Source organism: Mobula hypostoma, chromosome 19, assembly GCF_963921235.1.
Source record: "Mobula hypostoma chromosome 19, sMobHyp1.1, whole genome shotgun sequence".
Classification (NCBI taxonomy): Eukaryota; Metazoa; Chordata; class Chondrichthyes; order Myliobatiformes; family Myliobatidae; genus Mobula; species Mobula hypostoma.
The window spans coordinates 9,942,707-9,968,338 of record NC_086115.1 but is presented as its reverse complement, the minus strand read 5'-3'; the positions used below and the strand labels follow the sequence as shown (position 1 = coordinate 9,968,338).

Genomic DNA, 25,632 nt, shown 5'->3' with positions numbered 1-25,632 from the left:
AGGGTTAATAAGTTGAAGGCATACTGTTTTACTGCCGGAAGCACAGCGACACGTATGGGCTGCCCCCAGCACATCCTTGGAGTGTGTTAGTCGTTGACACAAACAACACATTTCACTAAATGTTTCGGTGTACATGTGACAAATAAAGCTAATCTTTAATCTTTATTAAATTTGGGACAGTTCTAAATGATTTTGAACAGGATTGCACAGGAGTGTAACACTTAGCAGCACATGTTGTGCAGCCTCCATTTAAATGACCTTAAGATTTCCTACGTAAACAAAGAAACAGTTTTAAAATTATACCCATCCATGCCTGGTACAGTCTATATCACCTGCAAGGTCCACAAGAGTTCATCCCTCACTGTCTGTTGCTTTCATTTGATATTCAAAAATCAACTCTTGAAACCTCTGGCTGATTTAGGAGCCAGTGAGAGTAAATCAGTAAGTACCTAACTCTTCACTGTTCAAATTCTGCACAGCTCTCTTGGGTAATGAAGATTTTTATCGTCGTCTCAGACATATATTGTAAACAGCCAGCTCCTTATTTTAAGACAGTGACTCCTGAAACAGCCCAAACAATAGAAAAATCATTAAGATCATGTCACTTAAGAGCAGAATTAGGCTATTTCCCTCATTGAGTCTGCTCCGCCATTCGATCATGGCTGATTTATTTTCCCTCTCAACCCTATTCTCATTGAAGCCATTACCAATCAAGAACCGATCAACTTCGACTTAAAAATATCCAATAACGGCCTCTATAGCCGGTTGTAGCAATGAATTCCACAGAACAACATCTGGCTGAAGAAATTCCTCCTTACCTTTGTTCTAAAGGGGCATCCTTCTAATCTGAGGGTATGCCCTCTGGTCTTACATTCTCCCACTATTGAAAACATTCTCGCTATGCAAAGACTCCTCATACATTAAACCTATCATCTCTGAAACCATTTTTTTTACCCTCTCCGATCCCTCAGCACTGGATACTGCGTCGGTCCAGTCAAGCTCATAACAATTTCATTACTTTCAATCTCATTTCAAACTCAAGGAGGTAAAGGCACAGAATGTCTGCTGCCTGCTCAAATAGCATACCTGCGATCCCATAATAGAGCTACTAAATGGTCTCTGCTGTCATTAAATTGCAAGTGCATTTTTTTTAGATTCCAGACAATGTCACAGCAGTCCAATGTAAATGTAGTACAGTAAATTTAAAGAAAAACTTTATAAGACATAGGAGCAGAATTAGGCCATTTGACCCACCAAGTCGATTCCACAATCTCCCAGATGATATAGAAAAGGAAAACACACGCACCCTTTATAAATTCTCTGTCTCCAGTCCCTAACGATAGTGACCATTTTAGATTTTACAATTATGTATTGCAAAATAAGTTAATATATATTTTTAGTATTTTACACTTCAATGGGATGTACTAAATGATGAATACAAAGTTCCCAATGGTGACAGTGAATAAATTAACAGTGATCAGCATCACTCGTTTGCCCATCTCTCCCAACCCACCAGATTAGCTGTTTAATCTCACAGATCTGAATGAATGCTACAAGCAATCAAAAACTTGAGTCTACACTCTGTCACAAAATGAAATGGAATTGCATCGGGCTTTTTTGCCCTCAAGCCAGTTCCAAAACTCATTATCGTCATGGCTGGTCCATGATATAACTTCCTTTGTCCACGTACCTCAGTAACTTTGACTTTTATTAACCAATCTTAGATTTATTTATTGGGATTCAATGCAGAATAGGTCCTTCCAGTCACTCTGCCCACCAATTCCCTGATTTAATCCTGGCCCAATCATAAGACGATTTATAAAGACCAATTAACCAACCAATCGGTAAGACTTTGGACTGTGGGAGGAAACTGGAACACCCAGAGCATTCACATGTGGTCACAGGGAGAAGGTACAAACTCCTTACAGGCAGCGGCAGGACTTGAACCCGGGGCGCCTGTACTATAAAGCGTTGTGCTAACCACTACGTGCCACTAACCTAGTATAAACTGCCACTTGTAATGAAGAAAAGTTCCTCTTCTCTGTCACTTCCGTCTGTAAAATAATTCCCAACTTTACAGTTAGGAAAAACTTGGCTCTATTTTTAATTACGACATTGTCCTTAGTCCTAGATTCCACAGCAAGTGGAAATGGTATCTATCTAGTGGGCCTGTAACTAACCTAATCCTTCTGAGATTTTGCAGATGACAGCAAGACAGTGCAAAAAGAAAATTGAGTTCATATCAGTTTAGAGTGCAAAGTAAACTTAAATGGTTGTAAAATCAAATTTGCCCCGCACTACCGTGACTGTGTAATACTTACCCAACGCTCAGCCAAATCAAGGATGCAGCACGTTCCAGACAATAAGAAACATTTTGCCAACAGTACTTCTAACCTTTTTATCTATTTTCATGAGCTTGCACACCTACAAGCTACTCTGAGATAACATTTAGATGATGTTTTTAAGCTGGCTGAGATGATGTTTAAAAAAAAAGAGTTGCATGGTCTCATTCACAAATATCCCATGGATATTTTTAGCCTCACGAAGAGCAATAGCAAGGGGTTCTAATATTATATTAAAGAACAAAGGACTTAATGGACAGCCATGCCTTGTCCCCCGTGAAAGCTGAAAAAAAGGAGACCTACAATTGTTAGTAACAACAGTAGCAATAGGGGCTTTATATATCATTTTAATCCAATTATTAAAATTAACACCAAAGCCAAATTTCTCTAAAACATTGATTAAATATTTCCTTTCGACTCCGTGGAACGCTTTATGAATATATAATATTAAGTAGTCTCTGAACATTTGAAAAGGAATAACGACCTTTTATAAAGCCTGTTTGATCTTTACAAATAATTTTACCCAAAATATTCTCCAACCGATTGGCCATTATCTTTGACAAAATCTTCGCGTCAACATTCAGTAATGAAATAGGTCTATATGAAGCACAGTCAGTAGAAGCTTTATCTTTTTTAACAATTAAAGAAATAGAGATCTCATAAAAAGTAGAGGGTAAGTCACCTTTCACAAAAGAATCCTTAAACATTTCCAATATATACGGAGAGAGCAACTTTCCAAATTTTTTATAAAATTCTACAGGATAGCCATCAAGTCCATGCATAAGGTCTCTCTTTATGCTGGTGATTTATTGGTTTATATATCTAACCCTGACGAATTTAAAATTATTTAATGAATTCGGAGGTTTCTCAGGATATAAAATTAATTTTAGTAAAAGTGAATTATTTCCTTTAAATTATTCTGTCTCTATATATGATAATACTCCTTGTAAAGTTTCAGACTCTTTTAGATATTTGGGTATTGTAATTACTAAAAAATATAAGGATCTTTATAAAGCTAATTTTGTTCCCTTAGTAGACTCTATGAAGTATTAATTTAGTAGATGGAGTCCACTTACATTTTCACTTGTTGGTCGTATTCATATAGTTAAAATGATGATTTTACCGATATTTTTATATTTATTTCAGAATATTCCTGTTTTTTTTGACTAGGAAGTTTTTTGATCGGATTGATTCTATTATTTTATCTTTTATTTGGAATAGTATAAAACCAAGAATTAGTAAATGTCATTTACAAAAATTGAAAAAGGATGAAGGTCTTGCTTTGCCTAATTTTAGAATGTATTATTGGGCTGTTAATCTACCATATATGTCTTTTTGGTTATACTGGGTTGATAAGACTGATCGGCCAATTTGGGTAGATCTGGAACTAAAAGTTGTAAAACAGTTTTATTTAACTTCGTTATTGGGGGCTCCTTTACCTATGCAATTAGGTAAAGTTGTTAATTTAAACTTATATCCTGTGATTAAGTATTCTTTACAAATTTGGCTCCAGTTCCGCAATTCTTTTAATCTTAAAAAATTTAAACTTTGTAGTTTAATTTACCGAAATTACTTTTTAAAATCTTCTTTGAGTGATCCAATTTTTCTACTTTGGAAAAATAAAGTTATTAATTCTTTTTTGGATTTATTTAACGAAGATAGATTGATGTCCTTTGAACAATTAACTGATAAATATTCTCTTTCATATTCACACTTTCTGCAATACCTTCAAGTTAGACATTTTTTACAAAAATATTTAAGTAATTTCCCTTACATATTGGAGGCTGACCTGTTAGATACTATTATGAGTATGAATCCTTTGATTAAGGGATCGATTGGGAGAATTTATAATTTATTATTACAATGGGACAATCCTTTGTCTAAGATTAAACAGGATTGGGAAAAGGAACTTAATTTGACTTTTATGACGGAGGATTGGATGTGGATATTGAAGTTGGTTAACTCTTCTTCAATTTGTGCTAGCCATTCATTGATTCAATTTAAAATTGTACATCATCATCATTTGACAAAGGAGAGACTTTCTAAAATCTTTCCTAATGTTGATAGTCATTGTGATAGATGTAAAACTGAGATAGCTACACTGACACATATGTTTTGGTCTCGTTCTATATTGGAACAGTTCTGGAAGTCGGTTTTCTCAACAATTTCTAAAGCACTTAAAATTAATTTACAACCTAATAAATTAACTGTGCTTTTTGGAATAGTTCCTCAAAATATTCATGGCATTTCTGTGTCTGACCAACATGTTATTGCATTTGTTACATTGATAGCTAGGAGGGCCATTTTGTTGAAGTGGAAGGATACATCAGCTCCCACTTTGTCACAATGGTTCTCTCAAGTGATGCTACGTCTTAGTTTGGAGAAAATTAGAAGTCGAACCTTTGAACCTTTATTTGATTTTGAGAAAAGATGGGGCTCATTTGCTCGTTATTATCATTTGAGTTAATTGATATAATTTTTCCACGATCTAATTGTAAATTCTTTTAGTATATTTTCTTTTCTTGTTGGCGGATTGATGTTTATTTTTAGAAGCTTTTTGTACGACGCATGGCTCCGGGGTCGTACACCTAATGGGTTCTCTTTTTTCTCCTCACTTTTCTGCTCAGTAGGTTTTTTTCCTGTTATCACAAAATTTGTTTTCAATCTTTAAGATGATGGGTTTTTTTTGAGGCATTGTAAGTGTTGTTACTTTGATGTACTCATGTTATTTTTCATATATATATATATATATATATATATATATATATACACACACACACACACAATAAAAAGATTTGAAAAGAAAAAAAAATAGTTTTTTGTCTGCCACCAAATGGAACTTTTTGAGGCCGTGTCTTTCCGTACCTTCATGACCTCGGCAATTTTCTTCCATTCCTCTGGAGTTGGATCAGTACCGGTCGGGTTGTGTGCACATGCATGCAACACGATAATTGAAAATTCTGGAGCATTCTAATTTTAGAGAGAGAGAAAAAAATTAAAACAATATTTTGTACTTGCAAATAAAATGCACAGCACATTCAGGTTTAGAAAGAGTAATGAAGTAATGAAGAAGAAACCCCTTAACTCCAAATGGAGGCATTGGGACGCCGTCATGACGGTGCTTTTTTTTTTAAGCAGACTTTCTTATTTTTACGAGCCCAAGTTGCTAGCTCGACACTCAACCCAGCACAGATGGAAAGCGTGCAAGGGAGCCGGCTGGATTCAAACTCGGGAGCCTTCACTCCGAAGTCCGGCGCTGATGCCACTATGCCACCAGCCAGCGAATGGAGTAATGAGCCAGCTATAATTTATTAAATTCACCAGACCTCCTTACTGTGCGATCAGCAATGTTGTAAGTGCTTCTCAGTCAATTCTCCAGAACAAAGGTGCCGAAGCTGTAGCCACAGGCCCAGATGCTCACCGTGCTTAGCAATCAAGGCTTGGTTTTTGCATAGATATTTGTAATGACTGCCATTTCCAGTGTACTTAAACGGGATTATGCAGAGTGCATTAGTTTTCTCAGCCAATAATTATTTCTTAACCAACACCTTAACCATTAAAATAACATGCTATCCAAAGCCAGCAGGTCAGGCAATATTTATTGCAAAAGACGTTTCTAAGGTAACAGGGCTTTCCTCAGATGTGGAAAGTGTGTTCTGTCTTGGCACAGTCAAAGCTCTCAAAAAGTAACTGTCAAATATTTCACTCTCCTAACTATGGGTAAATATTGGAAATCAAAAATACTGTTGCAAAGCACACCTCCAGATCCTCCAGAAGTCCTTGTAGGTTTAGACCAAGCTTGGTTGGGTCCCAGTAACGATAGCTGCGAATATCGGTGAACCCAGCTCCACCAAACACCCCATTGTGGTTTCCTGTAAAGTAAGTATTGTCAATGGAATTAAGGGCTTGGTTTGAAACTAAATTTCTACAGAATCAGAATCAGGCTTATTATCTGTACCGAAATACAGTGTATTGTGAAATTTGTTGTTTTGTGACAGCAGTACAGTACAATATATAGAAAAATACTATAAGTTACTCTAAGAAATATAAAAAATAAATAATTGACACAAAAAGAGATCAAGATGGTGAGGTACTGTTCATGGGGGAGGCTCATGCCCATGACGGAGCTAGCTGACTTTATAAACCTCCGAAGCTTTTTCCAATCCAGTGGATTGGAAACTCTATACCAGTCAGAATGCTCCCTGTGGTACATCTGTAGGAATTTGCTACAGGCTTTGGTGACATAACAAATCTCCTCAAACTCCTAATGAAATATAACTGCTGGTATGACTTCTTCATGTTTGCATCAGTATGTTGGCCCAGGATAGATCTTTAGAGACGAGTGAAAATGCTGCAACACCACCTCTTGAAGATGATGTGAGATGCTGTATTTCCGTGGACCCGCTCCTCGTGTTTTTTCAGCCTTTCTCCTCTTCAGTCGTTAAGGCCATAATTAGTGAATGTGAAAGCAATAGCACTGTACAGTGGCTCCCAGTCGAATATGAGTGTATTAAACTGTCACTATCAATTAAAGAAAGGACTCTTCTCAACCAGTAACGACAGTATGAGTTTGTAGGATTTTGTGAATAAAACATGCGAAGATCATTTTATGTACTGAACAAAAGCAGCAGCCATTTACTTCCATTATGAGCAAAGCCAACAGCAGTCACCTTACACTGATCTCATTACATGAGACATCATCTCTGAAAGTGAACACAAGAACTGAACAACAGTGTTTGTGAATTATGTAGAAGTTTCTATTATGAACAGTGTGTGTAAACTGTCACCTACACAGACAGTGCCAGAATTCACCAAAACCAGCATTGTGAATCTCATACAAATCACTCGGCTTGGGTCCTATGTGCCTGGATTGGAGTGACAGCAGGGGCCTCTGGCTTGACCAGCGGTGCGCTGACACACACATGGTCACGTCACATGGTAGTGGAACCATCCAGACCTTGGTGGGTTGGTTTAAGACGATCTACAGAAATACATTCACGTTTAACCACCCTATCTACAATAAAAGACCTTTCCCCCATTCCAAAATGTGGAATGGGCCATTGCAAGTACATTATGCAGACAAAAGCAAATGAGTTAAATTAAATAAGTAGTCCAAAAATAGAAATAATAAAAGCAGTGAGGTAGTGCTCATGGGTTCAATGCCCATTCAGAAATCAGATGGCAGAGGGGAAGAAGGTGTTCCTGAATTATTGAGTGTGTCTTCAGGCTTCTGTACCCCCCTTCCGGTTGGTAACAATGAGAACAAGGCATGACCTGGGTGGTTGGCGTCCTTACTGATGGATGTCGCCTTTTTCAGGTGCTGCTCCTTGATGAGCTGGGTACTACGGAGACCGGTGCCCATGATAGAGCTGACTAAGTTTACAACTCTCCGCAGCTTAATTTGATCCTGTGCAGGAGTCACCCCCTCCCGACACCGCCCCCCCCCCCACACCAGACGTTGATGCAGGCAGTCAGAATGCTCGCCATGGCATATCTGTTAGAAAAGTGTGAATGTTAGTAAGTGCTAATGTTAATGCGGAACTAGATTAGCATCAGAAAAAGTGATCCCCATTGACATGCTTCACTGTATGTTTCGGTGTTTTAGTGTACGTGTGACAAGTAAGGCTAATCTTTAAAATCTTTGTAAAAGAGTGGCAGAATCTGGGAGGAGTTTACAGGAAATGTGGGGAAGAACAAAATGACTTATGACAGGATTAGTGCAGGGGTGATCACATTTTACAGACATTTAATTTTCTGAGGAGATGACAAAGATCACCAATAAGTACCAGGCAGTGGGTGTTGTACACATGACATTTGACCAGATCTCTCCTGGTAGGCTGATCCTAAAGATTAAGGCACATCAGATCCAAAGATAAAATGTTGGGACCTATCGATTTGACAGATTGGATTCAAAATTGGTTTGGCTGTATAAGACAGCAGGCAGTGGGAGAGGGGGTATTATTCTGATTATTCTGACTGGAGGTCTGTAACCAGTGGTGTTCCACAGGGGTCACTGTTGGGATCTCTGTTGTTTGTGAGATACACATGGAAGTGTAGGTAGTTTGCAGATGACACAAAAATTGGTGAAGATGTGGATAGTGATGGAGGTAGGACGTTGCACTTTTGGGAGATAAAAGGTAAGAGTATACAGTAAGTGGCAGGCTAAGAGCAATGGGGCATAGGGTAATCTTACATTTTAGGTCCCAAAAAGTGGCAACACAAGTCGTTAGGGTGATAAAGAAGGCATAGTACATACTGATCCTCATTGGTTGGCATTGAGCGTAAAAATTGGGAAGTCATATCACAGCTGTATAAAACTTTGGTTCCGACTCCATTTGGAATTCTATGTGCATTTCAAGTCACTGTATTACAGGAGGAATGTGGAGAGGGTGCAGAAGTTCAGCAGGATGCTGCCTGGATTAGACAGCATTAGCTACAAGGACAGGTTGGACAAACTTGGACTGTCTTCTCTGGAAGATCAGGGGCTGAGAGGTGACCTGTATATAAAAGTATGAGAGGTATGCATGGATGAACTACAACAATTATTCATCCCAGTTTGGCAAAAGAATAAATCAAGGAAGGTAGTGCACCCGTGGCTGACAAGAGAAATTAGGGATAGTATCAATTCCAAAGAAGAAGCATACAAATTAGCCAGAGAAAGTGGCTCACCTGAGGACTGGGAGAAATTCAGAGTTCAGCAGAGGAGGACAAAGGGCTTAATTAGGAAGGGGAAAAAAGATTATGAGAGAAAACTGGCAGGGAACATAAAAACGGACTGTAAAAGCTTTTATAGATATGTAAAAAGGAAATGACTGGTAAAGACAAATGTAGGTCCCCTGCAGACAGAAACAGGTGAATTGATTATGGGGAGCAAGGACATGGCAGACCAATTGAATAGTTACTTTGGTTCTGTCTTCACTAAGAAGGACATAAATAATCTTCCAGAAATAGTAAGGGACAGAGGGTCCAGTGGGATGGAGGAACTGAGCGAAATACATGTTAGTAGGGAAGTGGTGTTAGGTAAATTGAAGGGATTGAAGGCAGATAAATCCCCAGGGCCAGATGGTCTGCATCCCAGAGTGCTTAAAAAAATAGTGGATGCATTAGTGATAATTTTTCAAAACTCGTTAGATTCTGGACTAGTTCCTGAGGATTAGAGGGTGGCTAATGTAACCCCACTTTTTAAAAAAGGAGGGAGAGAGAAACCGGGGAATTATAGACCGGTTAGCCTAACGTCGGTGGTGGGGAAACTGCTGGAGTCAGTTATCAAGGATGTGATAAAGCACATTTGGAAAGCGGTGAAATGATCGGACAAAGTCAGCATGGATTTGTGAAAGGAAAATCATGTCTGATGAATCTCATAGAATTTTTTGAGGATGTAACTAGTAGAGTGGATAGGGGAGAACCAGTGGATGTGGTATATTTGGATTTTCAAAAGGCTTTAGACAAGGTCCCACACAGGAGATTAGCGTGCAAACTTAAAGCACACGGTATTGGGGGTAAGGTATTGGTGTGGGTGGAGAATTGGTTAGCAGACAGGAAGCAAAGAGTGGGAATAAACGGGACCTTTTCAGAATGGCAGGCGGTGACTAGTGGGGTACCGCAAGGCTCAGTGCTGGGACCCCAGTTGTTTACAATATATATTAATGACTTGGATGAGGGAATTAAATGCAGCATCTCCAAGTTTGCGGATGACACGAAGCTGGGCGGCAGTGTTAGCAGTGAGGAGGATGCTAAGAGGATGCAGGGTGACTTGGATAGGTTGGGTGAGTGGGCAAATTCATGGCAGATGCAATTTAATGTGGATAAATGTGAAGTTATCCACTTTGGTGGCAAAAATAGGAAAACAGATTATTATCTGAATGGTGGCCGATTAGGAAAAGGGGAGGTGCAACGAGACCTGGGTGTCATTATACACCAGTCATTGAAAGTGGGCATGCAGGTACAGCAGGCGGTGAAAAAGGCGAATGGTATGCTGGCATTTATAGCGAGAGGATTCGAGTACAGGAGCAGGGACGTACTACTGCAGTTGTACAAGGCCTTGATGAGACCACACCTGGAGTATTATGTGCAGTTTTGGTCCCCTAATCTGAGGAAAGACATCTTTGCCATAGAGGGAGTACAAAGAAGGTTCACCAGATTGATTCCTGGGATGGCGGGACTTTCATATGAAGAAAGACTGGATGAATTGGGCTTGTACTCGTTGGAATTTAGAAGATTGAGGGGGGATCTGATTGAAACGTATAAGATCCTAAAGGGATTGGACAGGCTAGATGCAGGAAGATTGTTCCCGATGTTGGGGAAGTCCAGAACGAGGGGTCACAGTTTGAGGATAGAGGGGAAGCCTTTTAGGACCGAGATTAGGAAAAACTTCTTCACACAGAGAGTGGTGAATCTGTGGAATTCTCTGCCACAGGAAACTGTTGAGGCCAGTTCATTGGCTATATATAAGAGGGAGTTAGATATGGCCCTTGTGGCTACGGGGGTCAGGGGGTATGGAGGGAAGGCTGGGGCGGGGTTCTGAGTTGGATGATCAGCCATGATCATAATAAATGGCGGTGCAGGCTCGAAGGGCCGAATGGCCTACTCCTGCGCCTATTTTCTATGTTTCTATGTATAAATAAGGTGGGTAGTCAGTCATTTTACTGGGATGAAAATATCAAACACTGGATGTCATGGCTAAAAGCAGAGACAGCGAAAATTTGAAGGAAACTTGTGAGGTAATTTTCTTTTTTTTTAAAAAGTTAACTGGAGCGTGCTGCCAGGGGAAGTAGTCCATCTAGATATTATAGCAACATTTAAAGGGGCACATGAACAGGAAGAAGAATTGAAGAAAAATAGGCCAGAAGCAGACAGATGGGATTATTTTAAATTGGCATCATGGTTGGTGCAGACCATAAATTTACAGAGATCACAAAAAGGAAGAGAATAGCTATTTCCCCAAACACTTCTCTTGTACTATCTGCACAGGTGCTCACCATTTATCAGAGTGAAGGTCCAAGGTATTCAAGCTTATTAACTTCAACTGAACTGAACGGTAATGACAGGATTTCGCCACTAGAGGGGGCATTTTAACAAATCCTAAGGTATGTTATATGTAAACAACAGGAATTCTGCAGATGCTGGAAATTCAAGCAACACACATAAAAGTTGCTGGTGAACGCAGCAGGCCAGGCAGCATCTCTAGGAAGAGGTGCAGTCGACGTTTTGGGCCGAGACCCTTCGTCAGGACTAACTGAAGGAAGAGTGAGTAAGGGATTTGAAAGTTGGAGGGGGAGATCCAAAATGATGGGAGAAGACAGGAGGGGGAGGGATAGAGCCGAGAGCTGGACAGGTGATAGGCAAAAGGGATACGAGAGGATCATGGGACAGGAGGTCCAGGAAGAAAGACAAGGGGGGGGGACCCAGAGGATGGGCAAGGGGTATATTCAGAGGGACAGAGGGAGAAAAAAGAGAGTGAGAGAAAGAATGTGTGTATAAAAATAAGTAACAGATGAGGTACGAGGGGGAGGTGGGGCATCAGCGGAAGTTAGAGAAGTCGATGTTCATGCCATCAGGTTGGAGGCTACCCAGACGGAATATAAGGTGTTGTTCCTCCAACCTGAGTGTGGCTTCATCTTTACAGTAGAGGAGGCCGTGGACAGACATGTCAGAATGGGAATGGGATGTGGAATTAAAATGTGTGGCCTCTGGGAGATCCTGCTTTCTCTGGCGGACAGAGCGTAGATGTTCAGCAAAGCGGTCTCCCAGTCTGCGTCGGGTCTCGCCAATATATAAAAGGCCACATCGGGAGCACCGGACGCAGTATATCACCCCAGCCGACTCACAGGTGAAGTGTTGCCTCACCTGGAAGGACTGTTTGGGGCCCTGAATGGTGGTAAGGGAGGAAGTGTAAGGGCATGTGTAGCACTTGTTCCGCTTACACGGATAAGTGCCAGGAGGGAGATCAGTGGGGAGGAATGGGGGGGACGAATGGATGAGGGAGTTGCGTAGGGAGCTCCGTCTAGCGGAATTAGTCCTTACTCTTAATAATTTCTCCTTTGGCTCCTCCCACTTCCTCCAAACTAAAGGTGTAGCTATGGACACCCGTATGGGTCCTAGCTATGCCTGCCTTTTTGTTGGCTTTGTGGAACAATCTATGTTCCATGCCTATTCTGGTATCTGTCCCCCACTTTTCCTTCGCTACATCGACGACTGCATTGGCGCTGCTTCCTGCACGCATGCAGAACTCGTTGACTTTATTAACTTTGCCTCCAACTTTCACCCTGCCCTCAAGTTTACCTGGTCCATTTCCGACACCTCCCTCCCCTTTATAGATTTTTCTGTCTCTGTCTCTGGAGACAGCTTATCCACTGATGTCTACTATAAACCTACTGACTCTCACAGCTATCTGGACTATTCCTCTTCTCACCCTGTCTCTTGCAAAAACGCCATCCCCTTCTCGCAATTCCTCCGTCTCCGCCGCATCTGCTCTCAGGATGAGGCTTTTCATTCTAGGACGAGGGAGATGTCTTCATTTTTTAAAGAAAGGGGCTTCCCTTCCTCCACTATCAACTCTGCTCTTAAACACATCTCCCCCATTTCATGTACATCTGCTCTCACTCCATCCTCCCGCCACCCCACTAGGAATAGGGTTCCCCTGGTCCTCACCTACCACCCCACCACTGTCCGGGTCCAACATATTATTCTCCATAACTTCCGCCACCTCCAACGGGATCCCACCACTAAGCACATCTTTCCCTCCCCCACTCTCTCTGCATTCCGCAGGGATCGCTCCCTACGCAACTCCCTTGTCCATTCGTCCCCCCCATCCCTCCCCACTGATCTCCTTCCTGGCACTTATCCGTGTAAGCGGAACAAGTGCTACACATGCCCTTACACTTCCTCCCTTACCACCATTCAGGGCCCCAAACAGTCCTTCCAGGTGAGGCAACACTTCACCTATGAGTCGGCTGGGGTGATATACTGCGTCCGGTGCTCCCGATGTGGCCTTTTATATATTGGCGAGACCCGACGCAGACTGGGAGACCACTTTGCTGAACATCTACGCTCTGTCCGCCAGAGAAAGCAGGATCTCCCAGTGGCCACATATTTTAATTCCACATCCCATTCCCATTCTGACATGTCTGTCCACTGCCTCCTCTACTGTAAAGATGAAGCCACACTCAGGTTGGAGGAACAACACCTTATATTTCGTCTGGGTAGCCTCCAACCTGATGGCATGAACATCGACTTCTCTAACTTCCGCTGATGCCACACCTCCCCCTCGTACCCCATCTGTTACTTATTTTTATACACACATTCCTTCTCTCACTCTCTTTTTTCTCCCTCTGTCCCTCTGAATATACCCCTTGCCCATCCTCTGGGTCCCCCCCCCCTTGTCTTTCTTCCCGGACCTCCTGTCCCATGATCCTCTCGTACCCCTTTTGCCTATCACCTGTCCAGCTCTTGGCTCTATCCCTCCCCCTCCTGTCTTCTCCTATCATTTTGGATCTCCCCCTCCCCCTCCAACTTTCAAATCCCTTACTCACTCTTCCTTCAGTTAGTCCTGACGAAGGGTCTCGGCCTGAAACGTCGACTGCACCTCTTCCTAGAGATGCTGCCTGGCCTGCTGCGTTCACCAGCAACTTTTATGTGTGTTGTATGTTATATGTATTCAGTGAAGTCAGCTAACCGTAATCAGAACAGGAATTGTGGTGCCCTTTAGGAATCTTAATTCCCTCTCTTACCTTGAGCCACAATGCTCCCCCTTCTAAATAATTGGTATCAATCATCTTAGGGAAAATCACAGTTCAAAAAAGTATTTATTGGCCAAATTGGCTGAACTGCTAAAGTGATACAACAAGCAAATGGGTTATTTTAGTCAAAGAGGTGAGAACCTGATTTTACCTACAGCAGATTCCAGTCTCCTTGCCCTTGTTCCTTAGTGTACAGACCACCCACAATTGAATGATTGGACAAGAGTGCCTGACCGTTTGTCATAGCCAGGCCACACTTAAAGGAGTCACATTGGAAAGCAAACACGAGGAAATCTGCAGATGCTGGAATTTCAAGCAACATACATAAAAATTGCTGGTGAACGCAGCAGGCCAGGCAGCATCTATAGGAAGAGGTACAGTCGACTTTTCGGGCCGAGACCCTTCGTCAGGACATTGGAAAGCAACTTGTACATCTTTTAACAACCTCCTCACAAGTGCACAGACTGAAATGGGATAGGGTGGGGATAAGACCTGCAGGCAAGACTACGATTCCTTAGTGTGCTAAGGAGTTGAGAGGAAGAGAGGCAATCAAGAGCTCAGGACCAGCCTCTATTAATCTTTAAGTATTTTTGTGAATGGATATAGTGTACGCTTAACATGTCCCTCCGAAAGCACTCGAACTTGCTTTTTAAGTAGAGGGCCTGGGGGTTGGTGGGGTGAATTCCTCTGTGTAATGTCTGGGAATGTCAGCTAGGCTGTGTTCTGCTCTTGAATTCCACATGGAATTCAGCAGCTAAGCACTGACAGATTCAGGAGCACAAATAGTTCAGACCAGCACTCTCAGAGTATGGGTGTGAGTGCAGGACTTAGTCGGTCATGATGGTACAGTGAGCCATTCAAGATGGGTGGAATGCAAAGGAATGCAGTGGTAATAAGGGCTCGTGTAGTTCGGGGGAACGACACTGTTTTCTGCAGCTGTGCGCGGGAGTCTGAGAAGTTATGTTCTCTCCCTGGTGCCACAATTAGGGATATCCCAGGCCTTGAGGCAAACTTGGAGTGGGAGGGAAAAGATCCAGGTCTCATGTTCCACATGTGGATCAATGACAAAAGAAAGAGATTCTGCTGCAGATATACAAGTTTTAGAGTCCAAACTAAAAAGCAGAATCACAAAGGTAATCACCTACGAATGAGTACCAAGCCACATGCTTATCTGTTTATGTATAGCTTTTCATAAAATTCTATTGCATTTCTCTTTCCCTTAAATGCCTACAAGAAAGCAAAGTTCTAGTATATGGTAACATACTTCCTTTGATAATAAATAAACGAACATGCAAATTGACATAAAGATCAGAGAATTAAATTTGTGGCTAGAAGACTGCTGTGGAAGAAATGAAATTCGACTCATGAGGCATTGGACTTGGTTTTCATGAAAGGGAGCTGCTATTCCATTGGCATGGGCTTCCCCTGAATCACCCAAAATAAAGTCACATCGCCCATCCTGCCTTTTAGTTCAAACTTCTAGGATAATTTACATGCAAAAAAACTTCCATAAAAGTGAAATCCTATTGCCACACCAAGTTCAATCCTGAGTGTGAATCTGATCATTGTAGCTTGAGGGAAGTCCCCTCAGTGGGATCTCCGGAGTCACTCCAGGATTTGCCCCAAAGATATACCGGCAGGCTGTCCACTGTAAATTAGTCCTTGGAATAGATATGTAGGAAGAGAACTGTAGAGCGCTGATGGTCATTGTGGGAGTGAATGATACTGGCGACATTGGAAAGGAGAACGGGGTTTACTGGGAGTCAGATTGGACTGATAGGCTGAATGCCTTCTGCTGTGCTACCGTAAGTAAATTAATAACACATCCTTTAAAAGACAATTTTCAAAATTTGGACAAGCACATACCCCAAGTCGGTGCAGAAACATATACTGGAGTTGATGAGTTATTAGTTCCATTGTACCATGCGTGCAGAAATTCAGCACCCAAACGAAGTGCGCCAGTCCCTCCCAGACACTGCACACCACCCACCTGTCACAAAAAGGACATAGGTTAAGCTGAGATACAAAATGGCAGGAATCACTTTGCTATCTTTCAATGGTGTTAAAATTGTACCGTGAGTTAAACTAATGTGACGATATGGAAGTTGTATACAAGAAAAATGTCACTGAATAGCATTATCAAAGTTGAGCAGGCCAGCTTCAGACTGAAGATTCCGTTTTCAAGCTCTTGCATCTGCCAGCATTTAGCCCGGCAGGTGCGATCACGACAGCCAGCTTTTAGTAGGGCAACAAAAGCACTCCGTCATCTATGGGGGAATCATGTCTACCAAATGAACAGATGTTGTAATGATAGAACAGATATGGGAGAGTACTGCTAGGGGGTCAGATGAACCCTGGACAGACCAGTGAACAGTGCCTGCAGGAGACACGTTCTTGCTGCATTGGACTACAGTAACTGTCTGGGGTTTCAGGCAGACACTCCTGCAGAAAATTTCCAGGGAGATATCTGAAAAAACAATAAATTTTCAGGTCTGTAAGACTTCAGAATTTACCACATTACTTTTCGGAGCAAGAGAGAAGTTTTGTAGCTTGATGCCAGCCAAAAGGCATTGATTTTTCTCCTCTGTTATACAGCCCTATTCAGAAATCAACTGAATAATTTTTGACACTAGTATTATATTAGCTCATCTGCAATATCAAGTTCACTCTACTAACTAGTTCAGCTACCTGACTAAACACAAAGTGTGGAAAAGACATGATATTGTGCAAGTTTAATTTCCTTATAGATAAAGCGCAGAACAGGCCCGTCCACAATCCACCTATTTAATCCTAACCTCATCACATGACAATTTACAATGACCAACTAACCTACTAACCAGTATGTCTTTGGACACTGGGAGCAAACCCATGAGCTCACAGGGAGGACATACAAACTTCTTACAGACGATGCCAGAAATGAACTCCGAACTCCAAAACCCTGAACTGCTATGTTATCGTGGCTAATCTGTTAAATAGTCCTCATTTAGATTTAATCACTCCCTACCTTCTGCGCAAGGCTACTGTTGTTTTGGTTTGAAAGAGTTCACACATGATCAAACTCACTATAAAAGTATCTTGTCCGCAATGGTTATGGAAGGCTAATTACAATCTTGAATTTGAATTATCCAATTGAGAATGCCATTGCTTTTCTCCTCTGCCACCCAAATAGCTCATTTTAGCTCACTGCAAACCCACATTGCAGGTTCTGCTTGAAATTCAATGAGAGTAGGAGTTTGGGATTGGCTCCTGTGTTTTAATTGGAAATTAACTATCAGATTTCCAACAGAAACACAAGAGACTGCAGTAACACACACAAAATGCTGGAGGAACTCAGTAGGTCAGGAAGCAACTCGAGGAGAAAGGGAGTTGTCGGCATTTTGGGAATTCAGGATTTCAGCAGACTATTTGCTGCTATAAGATTACCAACATGGTGGAGTCTTCAATAACTCTGCCTTTTCCATTTCTTTCCGATTAGCTATCAGAATTAAAACTGTTACCTGGCAAAAGCAGAATGCATTAGTTCCAGAGCACACTTACAAATCTGCGCAAACTCACTAAAGCTATGTAAGTGAACCTTGCTTAACTAAACAAAACACAAGGTGCTGGAGAAACTCAGCAGGTCAGGCAGCATCCATGGAGGGAAAAAAACAATGGCCCTTCATCAGGACTGTATAGGTGGGAAACTTGATTAACTGAATTCATTTAAAAAAGGTTAAATCGTTGAACAGTCTATGGTTAATATTAAAGTAAAAATTCTGGAAATACTTGGCAGGTGAGACAGAAATAGGTGGAGAGCAAATCAGAGTTAACTTTTTAGGTTGATATCCTAACATCAAAAGTTGAAAAAGTGCAAAATCAGAGAAATAAGGGTAAAGGATATGTTTGAAATAGCATGAAGAACAATAGAGACAGATGAGACAAGTGACACACACAAAGTGCTGGAAGAACTCATAGAAACAGTCATCGCCACCCCCCCCCCGCCAACTTCTTATGCTGGCATTTGCACCCTTCCTTTCCAGTTGGCTTCTCTGCTTGTGGAGAAAACTACACAGTTGGCACAAAACGAAGTACATCTAGTGGGAAAAAGTACATGTGAAGTTAAGATGGCGCCAAGTGGCTGCCTCTTCGAGCTCATCTGTGAAAAACAGCTTAATTCCTCCCTTTAGTGTCTCGTTTTTCCCTTTTTAAGGCGGATGGGGTTCTACTGAAGTCCTGATCCGCACATGGTACTCAAACTATGGTTTTTTTTTTGAAAGCACAGGTGAGTTCCCGTTCCTGGAGCTTATCATTTTCCGACATTGTCCAGGCGTGGCTTGGATGACGGTGCCTCCAGGATGCGGCCCTATGGATGACCGATCTCAGGCAGATGTAGGGCAAAGCAATGTGACAGACTATAATGTCATAACAGCGACTGTCGGTCTCCCCTTTCACTGTGAAAGTGGGCGACATCTGTGTGTGTGTGTGTGTGTGTGTGTGTGAGAGAGAGAGAGGGAGAGAGAGAGAGAGAGAGAGAGAGCGAGAGCGAGAGAGAGCGAGATTGATTGATTGATTGATCGAGATTGACTGACTGTGGCCTGTCGAACTGTCAGGTGAACAATAGTTTTCGTTAACTGCAGATCATGGTCTCTCTTTGGGTGCTTTGCTGTTGCTTGCTGGATGGTGGGTACTGACACTATTTTCTGAAAAGGGTGGGGGAGCCTGTTGTATTGATGCAGGCTGCTGCTTGCATAGGGGAGGGGGCCTTTGGGTTCTAATGTTTTTCTGTCGTTCATTGTATTGGGGTTCTTCCAGTTCTCGTGGATGTCTGCAAAGTCAAGTATTTCAGGTTGTAGACTGTATACATTCTCTGATAACCATTTGAATCATTGCTTCACAGGAAGGGAGTGTTCGAGCCCCTCAATGGTATGAGCGACGAACGAAAGGGCAGATGTTTGGAACTGCTTGAGGATGTGCGGAGGAGAACTGGTTGGTAGTGGGGTCAGAAGAACGAGCCAAGGAGCTGCTGAGGGATCGGTGGTGGCATTTCCAGCTCTCCCCTTCTCTGCAACTTAAAAATTCAATTTCTAACTTCTCGTTGTACTCATGTGAGGTTTACCATCCAGAAAAGTTGATCTCTGTTTCTCTCGACAAATGCTGCCGGTGATTTTCTATGTAAGCCATTAACGTAATTTCACTAATAGTTTGATTAAAGCACTTGCACAACAAAAATGTTTTTTTTTAAAACATATTCCATTATTTACACTCTTTCCCAATCTGTGCATCGACAGTTCAAACCTATCAAACTAGGCACTTACCCTGCCTTCTGCAATGGCCGGATTGTCCTTTCCAAGAACTGTTTCATAAGAACTCTTGGTGAATTCTGGAATGCCCAAAATGGGTACGTATTCGTGATTAAGACTATCATTATTAGCCAGGCATTTTTCCACCTTCCTCACCACAGGTAACACCCAGGGTGTCCCTTCATCGGTACGATAAGCTGCAAGAAACAATCAGGGAATGGGGGAAGGAGCAGTACATAGTTAAAATCTTACTAAAGAACACATTAAAGGACATTTATAATTCAACTCTGCTGTGGTGTTCATCAATTTAAGGCAAATATTACAAGGTACCTGATTAAATTAATGTTTAAATCATCTAACTCATACATCTACCTAAAGCATTAACATGTCCAATTCTGTTGCTTTCTGTACAGAATGCAACTTCTGAGGAAATAGAGTCAAGAAGCTCTGAACTGTACAAGTCAAAAGTAAAGAAACAATAAAATATGGAATTCTTTTGTTAAAAACGATTGTCACTTAGTACTTCATAAATGTTTGAAGAGAACTATTTTTTATACTGCAGCATGTGTCTATACAGAATAGGCATGAGTGCAATATGATTGGCTATTGCATTAAGCCACCACAAATCAGAGGCAAGGTCAAGTTTATCGTCATGTGCGCAACTACATGAATACACACAGATGTAATGAAAAACAAACTTACAGCAACATCACAGGCACAGAGCATCAGATAAGCAACATTCGCAAGAAAAACGAACTAAACTTGACCTGGATGGTGGGGATGTTTAATGATGGATGTTGCTTTCCCGAGGCAGTGACTCCTGTAGGTAGTACCGGCAGTAGAGGGGGATACATCTGTGATCCAGTGGGCAGAGTCAACCACTCTCTATGTTCCTGTGCATTCAAATTCTGTACAGGGCCATAACGCAGCCCATCAGGATACTTACAACGGTGCCTCTGTAGAAGCTTCAGCTGTATTGAGGTGGTAGCACGACCACTTAATTAAATATTGATATTCCAACTTTGGATAATAATTTGGAACTGTATCACAGTTTGTTAAAGCTAGAGGTTATCATTCTCCAAATATGCACGAGTGCCAGAATTGGCAGTCTTTTGGCTTCAAATTCCTACCACCCTTTGCATGATTTAAATACTTCTAAACTTCACTCCTGGAAAACTTCCTTCCAACTGCACTTCCCAATCCTGATATATTAAAAAAACACAAATGCTGGAAACAATATTTTCTGGCTTATTCCGAAGTGGAATCTCTGGAGCAAAAGGCCCCGAAATCCTCGGCTTTGCGTGTTTCCGCGGCTGGGGCGAGATTGAAGGCGCTCGGGAGGCTGTATCGGAGAGGCTGGTCGGTAGCTCGAAGTTTTTGGACAGATGGACTCAGAGTCGGCTGCTTCCAGGGCATCGGCAAGTTGATGGTGCCTGGAGGTTTATGGCAGGGAGTTTCTCCCTTTTGCCGTCGCTATGGGGGACTTGGGAGTCGATCGACTCAGGGACTTTTGAGACTTTATTTACCGTGCCCATAGTTTGTTCTTCATCAAATTATGGTATTGCTTTGCACTGCTGTAACTATATGTTATAATTATGTGGTTCTGTCAGTGTTAGTCTTTGGTGTGTCCTGTTTTCTGTGATATCACTCTGGAGAAACATTGTATCATTTCTTAATGCATGTATGCATTTCTACATGACAATAAAAGAGGACTGAGTGTTCTCATAATCTAAAGTGGCAAAAATAATTTCTGTCTTCTCTCCATCTACTCTATCCTTTAGACATTGTAAAAGCGCACACCAGGTATTTTCACAACATGCTGGAGGAACTCAGCAGGTCGGGCAGCATCCGTGGAAACGATCAGTCAACGTTTCGGACTACGTTTGCCACCCACTTCAACTCTGCTTCACATTCCCATTCGGATATGTCCATACATGGCCTCCTCGGCCCCTTGGTATGAACACTGAATTCTCCAACTTCCAGTAATTCCCTCCCCCTCCCTTCCTCTATCCCTATTTCACTCTGCCCCCTCCCCCAGCTGCCTATCACCTCCCTCACCTCCTTCTACTACCCCTTGTGTCTTCCCCTATTCCTTCTTCAGATTTCCTGCCTATCACCTCCCTGCTTCCCCTCCCCCACCCCTTGATCTTTCCCCTTACTGGTTTTTCACCTGGAACCTACCAGCCTTCTCCTTCCCACCCTCCCCCCACCTTCTTTATAGGGCCTCTGCCCCCTCCCTCTTCAGTCCTGATGAAGGGTTCCGATCCAAAACGTTGACTGATCATTTCCACGGATGTTGCCCGACCTGCTGAGTTCCTTCAGCGTGTTGTGAGTGTTGCTTTGACCCCAGCATCTGCAGAGTATTTTGTGTTTACACCACGTATTTTGTCTGCAGAAGGAAAATGACTGCCGTTGACTACCTTTATTAGAAGGGAAGGCAACACTACTTGGAATTTAGTCAATACAGCAAAATGGGGAGCAACAGTTGGGATAGAATGGACCAAATAGCAGCACAATATTAAACCCAACAGACCTGTGGCTTCCTTTCCCCAAAAGGCTACATATTTGTGAAATAATCAAGTATATCTTTGTCGCAAGTTACAGAACAATATACAGTACTGTGCAAAATTCTTGGACACATATATATAGCTAGGGTGCCTAGGACCTTTGCATGGCACTGTAACTGTCAACGTGGAGCAGGGAGTGAGTTTGTACATCCGGTGGGAGCAAAGGATGTTGGGCATGGTGAAGGTGGCGGCAGAGAAGCAGTGCCAGGGCTGGGATGTGGCATGAGTGCAGACACACCCAACCCTGAGACACCAAGCAAGGTAATTTGACTCCAAATAATTGGTTTATTGATCACTACAGAATGTCTCCCTGGAGCTTCCCACTCCTTCCCTTCTCCTTTTCCCTTTTCCCAACCATGATTCCCCTCTCCGTTCCCACATATCAGGATCAGGTTTACCATTACTCTCATATGTCATGAAGTTTGTGGGTTTTTTTGCAGCAGTATAGTGCAATACTTAAAATTACTACAGTTCTGTGCAAAAGTCTTAGGCACCCTAGCTATATATATGTGCTTAAGACTTTTACACAGAACTCTATATAATGTAAATCTCATAAGCAACGGCGGGAAGAAAAGGTGGCAGCGCGACGCAGCGCACAGCGGCCACTCCGGTGAATCATATCTGTTATCTGTCAAGTAGGTGCCGTGCACAATCCTGATTTGATGGAGACAGACGTGAGAGCACGGAGGAACATCTGGTGAAACTTCTGAAATGCCTGCTTCGCTGCTGCTGCTACTGTGTGATCCAGAATCACTGGAGGGGAAGGCCCCGAGTCCTTGGCTTTGCTTGTTGCTCGACGGCCGGGGTGGGGTCGATGCGCTCGGCAGAGATGGTGCTCGGTGTCAGAGGCTTGAAGTTTTCGGACAGACTCAGAGTCAGCTGCGGTCGGGTGCTTCCAATGCATCGGCAAGTTGTCGGCGCTTGGAGGTTCATGGCAGGGACAGTTTCTCCCTTCTACCGTCTGCGTGAGATGATGGGACTATCGGGACTTGAGACATTTTTTACTGCGCCCATGGTCTGCTCTTTATCAAATTACGGTATTGCTTTGCACTGCTGTAACTATATGTTATAATTATGTGGTTTTGTCAGTTTTAGTCTTGGTTTGTCCTGTGTTTCTGTGATATCTTTCTGGAGGAACATTGTATCATTTTTTAATGCATGCATTTCTAAATGACAATAAACGAGGACTGAATGTCCTCATAATCTAAATGAAAGTAGAATGATATCAAGTAATTCTTCGACATTCAATGAGTAGTGAGGTGGGGGGGGGGTACACAGGAGTTTCTATCTATAATCAGAGATCCCTCCCAGCTTGAACATTCACGTCTTTTCCCCCATCCCAATCAGACAAACAGAAGATAAAAAAGCCTGAAAGCACATACCATCAAGCTCAAGGACAGCTTCTATCATACTGTTACAAAACTATTGAACTGTCCCTTTGCATGATAAAATGGACTCTCACAATCTACCGCGTTAGGACCTGCAAATTATTGTCTGTCTGCATTGCGTTTCTCTGTAACTCTCAACATTTTACAATCTGAAGAGTTTTTAAACACAAGCAATATACATCAAAATTGCTGGTGAACGCAGCAGGTCAGGCAGCATCTTCAGAAAGACGTACAGTCCACGTTTCGGGCCGAGACCCTTCATCAGGACTAACTGAAGGAAGAGCTAGTAAGAGATTTGGAAGTGGGAGGGGGAGATCCAAAATGATAGGAGAAGACAGGAGGGGGAGGGATGGAGCCAAGAGCTGGACAGGTGATTGGCAAAAGGGATATGAGAGGATCTTGGGACAGGAGGCCCAGGGAGAGGGGGGGGAACCCAGAGGATGGGCAAGGGGTATAGTCAGAGGGACAGAGGGAGAAAAAAGAGAGTGAGAGAAAGAATGTGTGTATATAAATAAATAACAGATGGGGTACGAGGGGGAGGTGGGGCATTAGCGGAAGTTTGAGAGGTCGATGTTCATGCCATCAGGTTGCAGGCTACCCAGACGGAATATAAGGTGTTGTTCCTCCAACCTGAGTGTGGCTTCATTTTTACAGTAGAGGAGGCCGTGGATAGACATATCAGAATGGGAATGGGACGTGGAATTAAAATGTGTGGCCACTGGGAGATCCTGCTTTCTCTGGACCCAGGTGAGGCGAGACTTCACCTGTGAGTCGGCTGGGGTGATATACTGCGTCCGGTGCTCCTGATGCGGCCTTCTATATATTGGCGAGATCCGACGCAGACTGGGAGATCATTTTGCTGAACATCTACGCTCTGTCCGCCAGAGAAAGCAGGATCTCCCAGTGGCCCATCTACGCTCTGTCCGCCAGAGAAAGCAGGATCTCCCAGTGGCCACACATTTTAATTCCACATCCCATTCCCATTCTGACATATCTATCCACGGCCTTCTCTACTGTAAAGATGAAGCCACACTCAGGTTGAAGGAACAACACCTTATATTCCGTCTGGGTAGCCTCCAACCTGATGGCATGAACATCGACTTCTCTAACTTCCGCTAAGGCCCCACCTCCCCCTCATACCCCATCTGTTACTTATTTTTATGCACACATTCTTTCTCTCACTCTCCTTTTTCTCCCTCTGTCCCTCTGAATATACCTCTTGCCCATCCTCTGGGCCCCCCCCCGTCTTTCTTCCCGGACCTCCTGTCCCATGATCCTCTCGTATCCCCTTTTGCCTATCACCCTGTCCAGCTCTTGGCTCTATCCCTCCCCTTCCTGTCTTCTCCTATCATTTTGGATCTCCCCCTCCCCCTCCAACTTTCAAATCCCTTACTCACTCTTCCTTCAGTTAGTCCTGACGAAGGGTCTCGGCCTGAAACGTCGACTGTACCTCTTCCTACAGATGCTGCCTGGCCTGCTGCATTCACCAGCAACTTTGATGTGTGTTGCTTGATGTGCATCTGCAGAATTCCTCGTGTTTGAATTTTTAAACACATCTGTTCCTGTTCTTCAGCTATAATGACATAAGCATCATTAACTGTGTTTCCTCAGTCTTTGCAGTGGCTGTGCCAAGGCCTGTCACACTGTCCTGTAGCCAGCAGCCGTGGCCTTGCAATGAAGACCAGCAGGTCTGGGGCAAATCAAAGTGCATCTTTCCTATCAAATTTCAGCAACGATTGATCAACGCACACAAGTGCAGGACGAACTCTGCAAGTCAGGCAGGATCTATGGAGACGAATAACCAGTCAATGTTTCAACCGAGATTTTTCATCAGGACTTGCTCAAGATTTTCAGTGTTTGCACAATCTCGTGTTTATTATTAGTGACAACTGATTTCGGTCTCTGTGCACAAAGCATAGAGTTCTCACCTATGTTGCTCTTCAAGATATTTGGGGGACAGTGAGGGAAAGCACTACCTAACAGCAGCAACAAAGGAATTCCGTCCACAATTGGGAGTTTGGAGCACAAATTAGGTTAGATTAGATTAGATTATTAGATTAAATATTCATGTCATCACATGACAAGACATGATATTTCAGGGAACTGGTGTCAAAACCACCCAACTCAAAGAGGGGAAGTACAGAAAGAATGAAGAAACCCTTTACAAAATGTCTATTGCATATTACAGAACAGAAGCTGGGATCAGACTTGTTCAAATGTGAAATGAGATTTTACTTTGGCCTTTCTACTTTGTGTAAAAAATATGCCAATTTACAATCCAGTGGTTGGAACAACTGTACTCCTGCACTGCCACTGCA

At 42.7% G+C, this 25,632-nt stretch overlaps 1 protein-coding gene across 1 annotated transcript in view; it reads right to left on the bottom strand.

Annotated features, from left to right (window-relative positions):
- got1 (glutamic-oxaloacetic transaminase 1, soluble) overlaps positions 1-25,632 on the bottom strand; it is a 78,275-nt gene that overhangs the window by 43,692 nt on the left and 8,951 nt on the right. The window contains exons 2-5 of the mRNA XM_063071315.1: positions 19,375-19,556; positions 15,947-16,070; positions 6,102-6,214; positions 5,208-5,312 (exon numbers count right to left, since the gene is read on the bottom strand). Of these exons, the coding sequence (XP_062927385.1) occupies positions 5,208-5,312; positions 6,102-6,214; positions 15,947-16,070; positions 19,375-19,556 (524 nt within the window). The remainder of the gene's footprint in view (positions 1-5,207; positions 5,313-6,101; positions 6,215-15,946; positions 16,071-19,374; positions 19,557-25,632) is intronic.